General features: G+C 39.1%; 2 protein-coding genes across 7 annotated transcripts in view; both read right to left on the bottom strand.

Annotated features, from left to right (window-relative positions):
• Window positions 1-6,341, bottom strand: part of C20H5orf34 (chromosome 20 C5orf34 homolog) — a 30,829-nt gene extending 24,488 nt beyond the window's left edge. The window contains exons 1-4 of one of the 3 annotated variants that reach the window (XM_070774704.1): window positions 6,003-6,341; window positions 3,439-3,569; window positions 2,141-2,829; window positions 1,899-1,988 (exon numbers count right to left, since the gene is read on the bottom strand). In XM_070774704.1, coding sequence (XP_070630805.1) covers window positions 1,899-1,988; window positions 2,141-2,335 — 285 coding nt within the window. In that variant the 5' untranslated portion in view covers window positions 2,336-2,829; window positions 3,439-3,569; window positions 6,003-6,341. Of the gene's footprint in view, window positions 1-1,898; window positions 1,989-2,140; window positions 2,830-3,438; window positions 3,570-5,889 lie in introns of all 3 variants that reach the window. The other 2 variants (XM_019983067.2, XM_070774703.1) reach the window with 2 other exon arrangements.
• Window positions 6,342-11,537: 5,196 nt separating this feature from the next.
• PAIP1 (poly(A) binding protein interacting protein 1) overlaps window positions 11,538-15,228 on the bottom strand; it is a 28,700-nt gene continuing 25,009 nt past the window's right edge. For all 4 annotated transcript variants that reach the window (XM_019982942.2, XM_070774706.1, XM_070774705.1 and 1 more), the window contains exons 10-11: window positions 14,082-14,175; window positions 11,538-12,713 (exon numbers count right to left, since the gene is read on the bottom strand). In XM_019982942.2, coding sequence (XP_019838501.1) covers window positions 12,620-12,713; window positions 14,082-14,175 — 188 coding nt within the window. In that variant the 3' untranslated portion in view covers window positions 11,538-12,619. The remainder of the gene's footprint in view (window positions 12,714-14,081; window positions 14,176-15,228) is intronic.

Genomic DNA, 15,228 nt, shown 5'->3' with positions numbered 1-15,228 from the left:
GAAAAAGCAACCATACCATAAATTTAGAGAATACAGAAACAGACTCAACCATATCATAAAATGTTACATATGGTAACCTAAGGTTTTCAGAACAAGGAGGTAAAGGGAGAATTAAGTATTTAACAAATGGTACTGAAATTATTCAATAGCATTGGGACTATCTCAAAGGATTATCACATGGACTAAATAGGATAACATGTATTAAGGTAGTTGCCCTACAGAGGTACATCACACACTAAAATAAATTCCAGGTGCCTTAAAAGGTAACATTAAAAAAAAAAAAATCAAATTGCTCAAAGGTAAACTGTTCTGAACCAACAGCAAACAGATTTGTAATAGGTAACAGAGCCTGCTGCATCTTTTCATATAAGATAAGAACAGTGAGTGTAATATAATGGTCTTTTAACCAGTTAAGCTTGCCAAATCACATATTTCATCTTCCATTTATAAAAAAACCTTAAAACTTACAAAAGCCTTGTAAATTTACAATGCTGTCTGTGTGTACAGATGTTAGTGTGCTAAAATTAAGGGTAGTAGTCACGTCATTTGCAGTAACATGGATGCAACTAGAGATAGTCATACTAAGTGAAGTGAGCCAGACACAGAAAGATAAACACCATATGATAGCACTTACATGTGGAATCTAAACTGTGGCGCAACTGAACCTATTTACAAAACAGAAACAGACTCACAAACACAGAGATCAGACTTGGTGAGGGAGTTGGGGAGGGATGGACTGGGAATTTGAGGTTGGTAGATGCAAACTATTACATTAGAATGGATAAACAATGGATACTGCATAGCACAGGGAACCACAGCCAATCTGCTGAGATAAACCATAATGGAGTAGAATATTTTTTAAAAAATGTATATATATGTAAACTGAGTTATTTTGCTGTACAGCAGAGACAGCAAAGACTAACACAATATTGTAAATCAACTATACTTCAATTAAAAGAAATACAAAAAAAGTAAGGCCAGTATTCATTGATGGCAAAGGTGCTTTATAAGGATGATCAGTTAAGACAATTGTTTTCTAGAATCAGACTATCTAATGCAGCATCAGCAGCAAGCTATATAGTTTCAGTGAATTGTTACTCAAAAGATACAGTGGAAAAATGGCCCTGTAAACAAAGTTACTGGCTTATAATTTTTGACTCCTTTGCCATGAGACAATGTAATAGAAAATTACTCAGCAGGCAGGCAAGCATCATGTCTACAGCAGAAAGTGGTTAAGAGCCACAGTCTTCAGAGTCAGATACACTGGGTTCAGATCCTGACTTTGCCATTTAGAAAAACTGCATGGACAAATTAGGTAAACAGTCTGAGATTTAGTTCTCTCATCTGTAAAAAGGGGCTGGTAGTAGTCAATATACCTGTTCTGATTGTTTGAACATCCATTTTGATTAGCAGATACCCATGCCATACTGAAGCTATTAAAATTTTTCTATATCATTCCTAGAACTTGGCTCATAATAACCCCTCAAGAAATGATGGTTATTATTGCTCCTAAAAGTTGAAAATAGAATAAAACGTGTATACCTATAAGTAATTACACATTTCTCCTACACATTAACTACACATAAGCTACTGAAAATGGCCATATAATTTCTTAATTTTGATACCTTTGGGAATCAGGAAATCACCAATCTATAAAGTTCTGAGTATAATCCTTTGATACAAAAAAGATAAAAAGGAAAAAAGGCACAGAGATACACTATGTAACTTCTGTGTCTCAAGGGACAAAATATCAGTTGAAAATATCAGTCTGTTGAAATGTACAGGCCTACACATTGCACAGCAACATGTCCATGCTCAGGGACATGAAGGAAAAACCTAAATATTAAACTACCTGTTTGCAATTACTTGTCCTTGAATATTTGTTTAAAAAATATTACCGTTTTCATTTCAGAAGGTATGATGCTTTCAGATAAAAAAGGACAGGTAGCAAAAGAGTTACGAAAATCGAGGGCTCGTTGTAACTGCTCCTACAAAAAAAAACACCAAGTGATTTTTAAAAATGATTTGAAAATCCATTTAGAATGACAGTAATCCAGAATACTAGCCACTTTCTATATTCTGGACACCTCAACAATATTTTAGTATGAAAAAGAGTAGTTTTTGTGTCATCTTTACTTACTCGGTAAGCGCTAATAACGAAGTGTGTCCTTTGGCGAATTCTTTCTGGCTGTTGTAAAGGATGTGCTGAAACAGGAGGTGCCTTTTCAAATAAAAATTCAGAGCCACAGGGAGAAAGCTGCAATCTGGAACCATCAATATATTGCACTTGCACTGAATCATCTTCATAAAGTACCATTTGCACTTCAGCCGCCATTACTGTGACTGTGGATAAAATGTCTTTCCAAGGCAAAAGGCTGAAGGAAATAGCAAATACAGTAGCACCAACAGTTCTCTTCACGTACAAAAGTTCTATCAAAATAAATGGATGAACATAAGCACAACACACTGCCACTGAGCTTACTTTTTTGGATGAAAAGTGATGATCTTACCCTGACCTGACCTGAATGCCTTGATTAATCCCGAGGGCTTTACCTCAGTAGTGTGGGAAGATAATTGGGAGGGGGAAGACAGCCCACCAAGTTATAACTGCCCTTATTTTAGTAGCTTTACTTCTGAAGTTTAACTTCTGAAAATTGGATGCTCAGGATCTCACTTCAAATAACAATCAAATTCCATCTTTGCAAAAATAATACAGCAAATCAGAGGCTTCCCTGGTGCTCCAGTGGCTAAGACTCCATGTTCTCAATGCAGGGGTCCCGGGTTTGATCCCTGGTCAGGAAACCAGATCCCACATGCTGCAAATAAGACCTGCGGCAGTCAAATAAATAAATAAATATTTTTAAAAAAGAAAAAGAAAAATGTAGCAAACCATTTGTAGTACATGTAAAAGGCAGGCCAAAAGTAACTATTTGGCCCACTTGAAAATAACACCTGGATTCCTGCCACTAACCTGGCATTATGGAAGTAGCTCCATGTCACAACTCAGAAAGCTAACTAATCACCTAGTGAATTACTTCATCTTATTCACTGAATTCAATTTCCTCTTCTTTACCTCTAAAATGTCTCTGTATTTTCACCTATGCTTTCCACATAGGTGTGATGGAAGGGGAATGAAAGAGTTGGGTTCCATTCACACTCTACCAGTTCCTAGCTATAAACTTCAGGTTGGTTGTTTCCTTATTTGTAAAATGGGGGTAGTAACAGGACTGCTGTGAGGATTAAATGAGACAACATATGTAACAGTGCCAGTAGTGGGAATGCTGCTTTGCAGGAGATCAATAAATTTTATAATTCTTTCTAAAACTAACTGCATCCCCTACTAGGACATTATCTCCATCTGTTACCCAGGTGATTGAGTTTCACCTGACCAAAAAAAAAAATAGTAACTTTTCACAGATACCACTTTCCCCAGCTTACCTCTGTTTCCTACCAGTAAACTTCTCAGGTGTAGTATTCACTCAGGATCAACTTGCTTTTGTCTTTTTTTTGGCCGAGCTTCGAGGCATGCAAGATCTCAGTTCACTGACGAGGGATCCAACCTAAGCCCCCTGCATTGGGAACATGAGTCTTAATCACTGGACTGCCAGGCAAGTCCCAGCGTCCACTTTCTCTCCCAACAATCTTCAGTGCATTGCAATCCAGCTTTCTCTGTCACCTCACTACTGAAATTGTTTCACAATGGTCACCCCTATCTTCTTACACCCAATGACTTCAGTCTTCATCCTACTAGTCAATATGTGACAGTGTTTTCTGTCTTTCTTTGCACCAAACTCTCTTCTTCTGCCTTTTATGTAAAAGGGGTGGGGGTGCCATGGTCCTCCCCACCCCGCCTCTATATCTGTTCTTCTTAATAGTTTAACCATTGCTCTTCTTCACCATTTCTTAAATCAAGGGATTCATCAACACCTGACCTTAGTTAGTCCTCATTTTATCTCTTCTTACTAGATACACTTATGTTGCTTTTATGCCCACCCTTAAAAGGTTTTTATGCCTTTAAAAAAAATCTTACCCATTTCACTGTATGTAATGAGCTACATATGATATAGCTTACAATCTTTGGCAGAGTATGTCAATATATAAATATTAAACCACATGATCTCTCCTGAGGAAATTCACACAACTTGAATCATTCTCTTTCTCTAGAGAACTTCCAAATCTACCTGACCTCTCTCCTGAGCATCCAGCTGCCTCCAGGAGTTCTCTCCATGTCCTGGTTCCACAGATAAATCAAACTCAACATCACTTCCACTCAAGGAAAACTTCTGTTAATACCCTCAAATTCACTTTCATTCTTAACTCCCTCAATGCCAATCTACAAACAGTAGCTAGAAGGACCTTGTAACATAAAAATGAGATTTAACCCCTTCTGACTTAAACCCAGTATCTGCACTTAGAAAAGCCGGATTCTTAACCACAGCCTATAAAAGCCATACAATCTGCACCTATCTAGTTCTTCAATGTCTTCTCCTAACTCTCTTCTTGTTCAGGACACTTTAGCTACATTGGCTTTTTAAATGTTTTTTTTGAGAAGCTGTAATGCATCAGAGAAGGCAATGGCACCCCACTCCAGTACTCTTGCCTGGAAAATCCCATGGACGGAGGAGCCTGGTGGGCTGCAGTCCATGGGATCACTAAGAGTCGGACATGACTGAGCAACTTTTCTTTCACTTCTCACTTTCATGCATTGGAGAAGGAAATGGCAACCCACTCCAGTGTTCTTGCCTGGAGAATCCCAGGGATGGGGGAGCCTGGTGGGCTGTAGTCTATGGGGTCGCACAGAGTTGGACACGACTGAAGCGACTTAGCAGCAGCAACGCATCTCAGAACCTTTGCACTGTTCTTTTTGCCTAGCACTTTCCCCAACTCATCACACGACTGGCTCTTTGGCACCATTAATATCTCAGCACAAATATCTAACTTCCTCAAAGGCCTAACCTGACCAGTTAAAAGTTGTCCCCAACCATGACTTTTTATCCATTTCATCGTTTTTCTTCATAACATCTATTACTATCAAAATGGGTTCTATTTATGTACTTGCTTTTTGTCTTTTTTCATGGGGCTTCCCTGGTGGCTCAGATGATAAAGAATCTGATAAAGGAGAACCGCGTTCGATCCCAGGGTCGTGGACAGAAACTCAATGAGAGCAGGGACTTCATCTTTCTTATTCACTGTATCCCTGGCATCTAAAACAATACTTGGCCAATAATAATAAGGGTGCAATAACTATTTAATCACAAATATATAAGTAATATATAAGAATATATAAGTGAATTTTAAAATTCTTGCTTCTCCTGAATTTGCAATTTGAGTCAACGGCATCTCAATTTGACTTCTTAGTGTTTCCCTTCACACCCTTGTGACAAGTCCTGTTGATTCTGTATGTCTCTCCCATAAATCTGTCTCTTCCTTTTCTATTTCTGGTCAGCTTTCCCCTCCACTCCTGTAAACCGTGTGGGACCTTTTCCCAGTTTTCCACCTCTCCAATCCATTTCCAGTATTTCCCTCATTGGTAATTTTCCACAATCCAGACCATACCAACCACTTTACATCACTTTTTTACATACTTGTTAACTGGCAATAAATACTCATAGCATTAAATATATTTATATTGCGGCTATATGTATCCTATATACGTACGAGGTCCACTTGCTATTTCAGAAAAAACAGGTGCAGATACACAGTCGAAAAATATATTTTCTCATACCAACTGGAAAAAGGCCTCTATTTTAAAGCCAAGGTTCTTTTTCCAACAGCTTATTCTGGTATAATTGTTACTTAGATTATTTAAATAATCAAGCAGACACAAGAAACAGAATATCTTAAGTTCTTGCCATCATTAATAATAATAATAATATGCCTCCAACCTACATTTCCAGCGTCATGTCTACTTTGATCAAAAATTTTGTTCTCGACATTAACGGGAACCTCATCAAACGCATATCTACAGGAAAAGCCTCATACAATCAACGTCTTTGACTCACACAGCAAGCAGTTCTGAGCTTTAAAGTCGTGGAAACGAGGCCAGTCAATGGCCCTTGTGCTTTAGTTTGCCAAAATACTCGGAGTAGCAGCTTGTGTTCCTGCCTTCGACGCTTCTCGAGGAGTATTTCTTCAATTTGACAAGTTACCAGCAAGTGATGTTTCCCGATGAAAGAAAAGTCATAACCGAGAGGAGTTAAGGCTACAGGGAGGAGGTTTGGCGGTCTCTCTTCAAGTCCGAGTAGCCAGGGACAGCTGCAGCTGCAACCGCGAAGACGAACCGAATGCAAACAGTCGAAACTCAAACCTTCCCGTACCCTAGGAAACCCGCCCCTTTTACAAAGGAAGACCGGAAGTCCTGACCTAATTGAGCCCTCCTCTCGCAAAGAAGGGCGGGACCGGAAGTAGGGGAGATAGGGGCTCTCTGTCCGGAAGTTAGTGGTCTACTCTCAGGTTTTTACTTCCGGTACCCCCCAAGGAGCCGGCCTGGTGCGGACGCGCATTTTGATGCTCTAGCCAAGATAGCTACAGATTTGGAATTTAGTGGAGTGATACTATTTAAATAATCTAAACAATTATACGTCAATAAAGCGGTTAAAAAAAAAAACTTGACCGAAGATAGAGACCTCTGCTTTCCTAGTTTGATGTTAGAAAATGTCGTTCAAGTGTGTTTGCACCTTTAAAATTTTTGTTTAAAACAGCAAATGGACGCTTCTGCTATATCTTATTGCCACTGAAACAAACATTTGTGGAGAGTCTACTATGTACTAAGCGTGTTCCGTGGATAAAGCAGGGAATGAGATCCAGGGTCGAGGATGGGGGCTAGAGATCAACTGGAAAGAAACAACTAGACAATAATTTAATCACAAGTTTGGTAAGTGTTCCTAAAATAAAATACAGAGGTCTGTGAGAGTTTTGTGTGTGCGAGTCGCTCAGTCGTGTCCGACTCTTTGCGACCCCATGGACTGTAGGGCTCCAGGCTCCTGTCAGTGAAATTCTCCAGGCAAGAATACTGGAGTGGGTTGCCATTGCCTTCACCAGAGGATCTTCCCCACCCGGGGATCGAGCCAGAGTCTGTTGTATTGCCGGTGGATTCTTTACCGTCTGAGGCACCAGGGAAGCCCTGGTGAGAGTTTATAGTGGCGACCTAAACCGCGGTTCCCTGGTGGCTCAGCTGGTAAAGAATCTGACTGCAATGCGAGAATCTTCCTGGGTTGGGAAGATACCCTGGAAATGGGAATGGCTACCCACTCAGGTATTCTGGTCTGGAGAATTCCATGGAATGTATAGTCTGTGAGGTCGCAGGGTCGGAAATCTCTGAGCAACTTTCACTTTAATCCAGGCTGAGGAAATATTTCCACTGAAATCTAAAGAGTAAGTAGGTGTTAGCTAAATACCCTAGAGAGGGAAAATGTTTCAAGGTGAGATTATGGCATATGTTAAGGCCCTGAGGCCCAAAGGAAAAATCTGGCCCCTCCCTTAAAAGTGTTGAAATAAAGCCAGTTTGTTCTAAGTATACTTAAAGAGGATAAAAAGGCTCTTCTTGGTGGAGAGAAGCTTGAAACTGGATTATAGAGATAGGCAGTACAGGTTTATGAATTATGGACTTTATCTTAAAAGTAGTGGTAAACTATTACAAGGGCTTTAAACAAAGGTGGCAGCACTGAGGGACTGAGAAAAATACAATGCCTTAAACTCATCTCCATTTTAAAAAGTCTGATATGCAAACTGACTTCAGTCTTTTGTCAGGTGTAATAACCTCAGATAACCATGATCTATAATCTCAGTTTTATTACACACTGCTAACTTAGGTCCTATCAAACCCCCATCTTTTCCCCTTCCACTGTGTAAGAACCTCCTATATATAAATTTTGTCTACTACAGAGGGGTTTTGTGGTGCTTTTTGCATTGGATTTTTTTTGTGTGTGTGCCAATCCAGTACTTTAGAAAAATTCCTGCAAGTGCTGAATGGAGAGTGAATTGAAGGATATGAGAACAATGTGTGGCTCTTTCAAAAGGCTTTTGAGAGCAACAGCAGAGACGACGTTGACTCAAGACTAGACAGTGAGAATGGAGAACACGGTTCCAGTATTTAGGAGATCAACTCTTAAATCTTGGAGATGACTTAACAGTAAGAGTTAAAACAATTCCAGGGGTTTCTGGTTGGGGAAAGTAGAGAGGTGTCAGTGCCCTCAATGAGAGGTGGGTGTTTAGAATAAGTTCAGGGTATAGTATGACATAAATTTTGTGAGACCTCCCAGTGGAAACAAATTAGTAAAGGTCTAGAATCAGGATATTAGAAATAAATATGGAGGTCAGCAGTGATATTGACCTCCATATTTATTTGAAAGTTATAGCTGCTAATTGAAGCTTTGGGCTGACATGAGAAAAGAATGCTTAGGATTCAGCTTTGAGGAACACTGGTACCAAACCCTGAGAAACAGCACAAAGCTATGGAGGAAGCAAGCCATTGTATTCTAGATGCCTGTGTGTGTGTATTAGTTGCTCAGTTGTCTTTGCAGCCCACACGGACCAGAACCCATCACGCTGTCTGTCCATGGAATTCTCCAGGGAAGAATACTGCAGTGAGTTACCCGTGCCCTCCTCCAGGGGATCTTCCCGACCCGGGGATTGAACTCGCATCTCCTGGGTCTCCTGCATTGGCAGGCAGGTTCTCTACCACTAACGCCACTTGGGATATTTTCAATTTTGGTATTGACAGTGTCAGATATTGCCTAGAGAACAAGCTAAACAATTAAATATTTATTCAATTAAATGGCACGGATGTCATCATGGACTGTAATAAGGATTGTTGTATATACTAGTGGCAGAATATACAGTGGGTTTGAAGAGCAAATAGGTAAGAGAATGGAAAAAAAAAGAATACTTGGGAAGTCTAATGAGGAAGCAGAGACAGGACTGTTATTGGGGAGAAATGTGAGGGCCAGATTTCTTTTGATGAGAGGAATGGCATATTCAAACTCATGCAAAGGTCCAATGGAGAAATATTTTTTAAAAAAATACAGACCAAGTAACAACAGAGTTTGTGAGAGAGAGAGGGCATGGAGTTCAAGCACATGTTGAAAAACTGTTCTTTAATAATAGGAGGGATACTTCCTATAGAAGAGGAGGAGGGATGAAGTGTATTCAGATGCATTTGTGAACATCTCTCTAGTGACCTTTTTTTCTGTGAAGCAAATCATCAGGGAATAAATAGGCAAACAGAGTAGACAGGGTTTGAATTGAGCAAGAGAATGAAGAAACACAGATTACTGGCAGCCTAAATGAAGGTGACTATGGATTTACAGTAGTACAAACCTAACAGAAAATGGCCTCCCACAGCCTGGATGCAGCAGCAGTGTCCAGTCCGTCCCGGGCCGGCATTTTGCTAGGCTGGCACGATACAGCAGTAGTGTATATGCCCTTAAATGATTTGTATCTGCTAGGGTCTAGTCAGCTAAAGACCACTGGGCTCAAGCCTGTAGTCTGACAAAATATTTGATGTGTAAGCAAGAAAGTATACTTCAAATGAGGCTCTCCACAGGGGGAGGAGGGCATCTTTGTTGTAAGGTCTGAGTTCCTGCTGAGAAATTCTGAGGAAGCTCTAAAGGGAGAGAGACCAGTTCCTGGTTGGATGCTCCTTCTGTAGCAGGATTAGCAACAGGGTTTAGCTAAGGGACTGGCTGCTATCCTGAGGTGAGGGCAGTTTAGCAACTGGGTATCCCCCAAAAGATGGATGAGAACTGCAAAGCAGGTCTGAAAGCATCAGTGATAACAAAGCCCTGGTCTCACACACACACTGGGGGTTATGACCTTGGGAAAAACATTGTCTATTAAGCTGCAGCTGGCTTTATCTGTGTCTGACTTCCCAGGTTGATTAACAGGCAGGGCTGCTGCTTTTTCAGTTTAAGCCGATTTTCAGTCCTTCAGCCCCCCAGTTTTTTACTCTTTACACCAAGCATCCTCTCTTAATGTGACGATTTAAAAAAACAATGACAAATTAATCCATACCCTACTATCCTCATGACAGATAAGACTGAATAATATACCTAATCATGCAATTCCCCTGCTTTCTGACAGCATCCAGGCTAGAGCAAATCTCCAGTTTCTTAGGCCCTCCCCCAAATTATCCAATCAAAGCACCAATCCTATATAGGTTCTTTTGAACACTCTTATTGACATAATGGCAACCCACTCCAGTGTTCTTGCCTGGAGAATCCCAGGGACGGGGAGCCTGGTGGTCTGCTGTCTATGGGGTTGCACATAGTCGGACACGACTGAAGTGACTTAGCAACAGTTCCCCATGGTGGATATTCTGCCTCTTGACAAGTACTAAACTCAACATATTCAGGTACAGGTGTGGCCCTGGTAGTCTCTGGCTGCAGGGCACTGACAATACAGACAGAGGGTCTGAGTTAATGACACGACTTCCAAGACTAATGTTTGTACTTTGTTACAAGACTAACATTCACTAGCACCTTTGTGTCCTTGCTCATTAAAGATTTGTACTAATAATCCCTGTTACAAAGGATGTACGGATCTGTAAATTCTGTGGAAGACATGGCAATCCTAAAGGCCACCTCTTCCTTTCAGTATTTAAAACATGTCCACACGTTCCTTGAAGGCCTCCTATCTGATATGGCTTTTTAGCAAGCTATTCAGAACCCAGAGACTGTAGCAGAAGCAATGCTGCTTGCAACTTCTGAATGCAGCTTCTTCCTGGGTCTTTGTAATGCCCCCTCTTAACCAGCTGCCATGTTGTGAGAAGTCTAAGCCACGTGGACAGGCCAGGTGTAGGTGCTTCAGGTCAAGGATGGCCTCAGCCCAGTCATCAGCCATGTGCATGAAGACAACTAAAAGATTACAGCAGCCAGCTGTTCTAGCCATCCATCCCTAGACCTTACTTTTTCCAAATGTTGCAGACTAGAAAAATAGTACCCCTTCTTGTACCTTGTCCAAATTCCTAAGCCACAGAAACATGAGCATGATAAAATGGTTATAGTCTGGCCGGTTACTTAAGTAGCACCAGTAACTGGAACATACTGATCCTATTGCTAGCTGTTGTAAGCATAGCATATTGGTAACATTTAGATAAAACTGGGTGGTTATTCACAGAGTAACTGCACAAAGTTTAAAGTATATTCAGTGAGCATATTCTTGGCCCCAGCCTAATGTCCAGCCTTTTTCCTACACGCCCTTCCCCTCATCCCTGAGATTCATTCAGTGAGCACAACCTTCAGAGAACTTCAGATTGAGGCAATAGCCACCATGTTAGCCACCATTTTGAAAAAAATTCTATTACAAATTTCAAAAACCCCAATTACATATATACTTGCCTTTTACAATAAGAACACTAACAGTTTACATTTCATAATTGCTAGTTTTTCCAAGTAGATGTGAATGTTTATTGAAACTCATTTCAACAGACATTGAATATCTTCTATCCTAGTAGTTTGATTTCAAATCTTAATTTTATGATGTCATGTAAAAAAATTCAACAGAAATTCTTTAGAATTCCAGGATACTACTCCAAAAACTTAGAGGAAACAAAACTATTTAAATTTTATTTTTAAAGTCTAATTTTAATCCAGACCAAACAAACAAGCCAAAAAGTGAGAAAGCTAATTGAATTAGCAGACACAGATGTACCAAATGTAAAACAGTGGGTTATTAACAGAACTATTTACATGCATATTTACAAGCAATCTTTTTGTACATAAGTTTTAGTTAGTTGGAAAAAGATTTTTGACATAGGTAAAAATATTACTAAGGTAGGGCTGAGGTGGTACCACATTATAGTAAAAGTATTAGAAAAGTGGTTCAAGGTTTATCGATTATAAAGCAGATGAAAACTTGAGTGACAAAGACCTAGTAAAATTCTCTAGTAAAAAAGTCAATGCAACTTATGCTATAAAACAAAAATGAGAAAGCCATATAAATGAAGCAGAATAATATTCTAGGTTTTTAGAGTAATGAGGTTAGGTTAAAAAAAAATTCTAGAACTGCAACAAATCTTCAGTGAAGATCTTGTTTAGTTGGGAGTTCTTTTTTTTAAAATGCCATTTTAAAAGCCCTTGGTATCAAATAGCATCTGGACATGTAAATCAGTTGTTAATGACATTTCTAAGACTTCAAGTCCTAAAGATATTTGTGATTGTGATTCATATTTGAAACTCAATTCATTGAGACTAAATGTAAAACTAAGTGAAAGCTATAATAATCATATCTAAGAAAGGATGCTACATTTTGCAGTTATATGTATTTCCAGGCAAAGAATTTTTCCCTCAAGAAAAGTAGAATGTAAGGATAAGCTACTAACCAGCTAGCAAAATTTACTTTCAACATTTTTCATTTTTTTCAAAATCGATTTTATTGCAGCCAAAACAGTGGAATTAACTGTACATAATAAACTATTTTATATATATACACATTTTAAGTTATAGGGAATAAAGTTTATTTTGGCAGAGAATGTTAAACAAAATTAAAGTTGCATACATTAGTAACATAACTCAACATCCTTAATTTGGTATAAGTGTGACACATTTTCTTGCTTTCCTGTGTTCTGCTAAATCACCATAACCTGAACTGCTTTATAAAACGGATATGCTGAAATTTAACTTTACTGTTTTCGCTTACGCTCTGATTCCAAACAAAACTTTTCATAAGCTTCTTCTATCTCTGGGTCCATCTCATCATCAATATCATCCAAGTACCTGTGAAAGCAGCACAGATGAGGTTTATTTATTTTTTAATTCAGAAAATGTCTAAGATACTAAGTCATGAAAGTGTGTATCTCCCCACCCCCAGGACCCTTTCCACCAACACGTGACAAATTATTTTGCCAGTCCTACCAATTGCTGATGGGTCTTTCTCCTCCTTTCCTCATGCCTCAAGTTCATTAGGGCAAAGAGACTATAACGCTTACCAAGCTAAACTGTAGAGGATAACCTGACATTTAATGGAAGGACAACTTTCAGTTTCCACTGGTGCTCTCAGCAGGGTTGAACCTTCCTAACTGTGCTTGGAAGCACATCCCTGTATTTTTCTCTATTAAGCTAGTATATAAAAGTATGACACTATCAGAAAATCAGACTTATATTTAAAATGTCACTACCCGGAGAAAGAATAAATGTGATTCTTTTTTTTTTTTTTTTTTAAACCTACAATACATGAGATGGGATAAGAAACACTGAAGTCACGGATTTATTTCTGCCCTCTGCTTATGAAGAGGAGAATCTAAGTAGCCTGTTCAAATTCACATGAATTGTTAACAGAACTGGGACTAAACCTCAAGTTCCTGGTCTTTCTATATACAAATGTAGTACGATCTAATGATAAGTGAGCAATACAATAAAAGTTTCTTTTGTCATAAAGAATGGCAGGTAAAGACTGAGATATGGGATACAGGACTATAATTTATATGTCTTATATGTCTATCAGTCCAAACATTTTCATATAGTTATCTGTGTTTTAACTTTAATCCCTTAACAGCCAAGCTTTGAGACTTTTACTGTGTGCCAGGCAGCTACTCCAAGTTGTTTATGTATCTCATTGAAGTCTCAAAAAAATTCAAGGAGGGGTACTACTATTCCTATTCAATAGATGGAGAAAAAGGCATAGAACTTGCCCAAGATCTTATAGTATTAAAGTTAATAGAATCTATTTTATAAAAACTGTTTGAATATGCTACATTAATAGTTTTTTCACCTTAACTATATTTAATTTTCATATTGTTTTCTCTAATATGATTTTCTGAAAATTTCTAGTAAGTAACTACATATATACTACTTTAACATCATTAAATCAAAATGCATATTCTTTCATCATCTTTTCTAGTCTATAAACTCCATCCACAAACTATGGCCACAGGAATTCACAAAGAAAGCAGCTAAAGATGGGAATTTTCTGGCAGTTCAGTTTTGAGGACTCCATACTTCCACTGCAGGGGGGATGGGTTCAATCCCTGCAGGGGAACTAAGATCTCGCCTGCAATCTGCATCACATGGCCAAACAGAAAAATGAAAACAAAAATCCAAAAAAAACCAAACCCTCAAAACAAAAAAAGGATCTGAAGAACTTACGGATCACCACCCCCTGATAAATCTGTTCCATTTTCTTCATAATCTGGAAAAAAGTCTTCTCTTTCAAGTAACTCTTGATATTTCTCTTGGTAATCTATAAAAAATAAAAAATTTTAATACTAAAAATATTTGTATGAAACAGCCAAGTTACCCCTAAATTTTGTTTTTAATATTATGATTTTTAAGTAGATATATTTAAATAGCAGTTAAGGTTCCATTTACATATTTAAGAATATCTTTTACACAACTTACATTCTAACTGGTTTGCTTTCTCTCTCCCCTGTACACCATGTGCTCATAAATTATACAATTAACCCTTATTGGTCACTGACCTTCCACATTCTCAAAAATCCGTATGTAACTTAGTTGGCCCTCCTTATACACGGTTCCTTTGTATTTGTTGATTTAGCTAACCCTACATAAGTACTGTAGTACACATTTAGTGAAAAAAATCACATAGACACAGACCTGTGCAGTTCAGAGGTGAACAGTATAATATTCCTCTAAATATATGATGGGACTCAAAGCCACTATGAACATATCAGAGTACACTTCACAACCATGTGTGTGCTGTTTACATTCTCTGTTTCTTTCCATCAGAAAAGATATTGTCCTAACTTGTTTCTTCCATACTGCTGTTTGTCCTTCCACAAGGAGGGATTTCAATTGATCCTCCTAGCTTCTGGCTCCATTATTCCTCAGCTATCTGGCTAGCAGGTAAGAGCCATCATTGCTCAAAGTTTCTCAGAGGAGGCTAACCTAGCAAATGTTCTGAGTAGAGGAGATTTTCTTTTCTTCCCTCTCTCTTAGAGATAGATGGAAGGTGGATACCTGGTAAGTGTTTCAGCTATACCAACTTTCCCCTCGGAGAAGGCAATGGCACCCCACTCCAGTACTCTTGCCTGGAAAATCCCATGGGCGGAGGAGCCTGATGGGCTACAGTCCATGGGGTCGCTGTGAGGCGGGCAGGACTGAGTGACTTCACTTTCACTTTTCACTTTCATGCATTGGAGAAGGAAATGGCAACCCACTCCAGTACTCTTGCCTGGAGAATCCCAGGGACAGAGGAGCCTAGTGGGCTGCCATCTGTGGGGTCGCACAGAGTCGGACACGACTGAAGCGACTTAGCAGTAACAGGAGCTTTCCG

Source organism: Bos indicus, chromosome 20 (genome assembly GCF_029378745.1).
Source record: "Bos indicus isolate NIAB-ARS_2022 breed Sahiwal x Tharparkar chromosome 20, NIAB-ARS_B.indTharparkar_mat_pri_1.0, whole genome shotgun sequence".
NCBI classification, from domain to species: Eukaryota; Metazoa; Chordata; class Mammalia; order Artiodactyla; family Bovidae; genus Bos; species Bos indicus.
The sequence above is the reverse complement of the archived record's forward strand: the minus strand, read 5'-3'. Positions and strand labels throughout refer to the sequence as shown.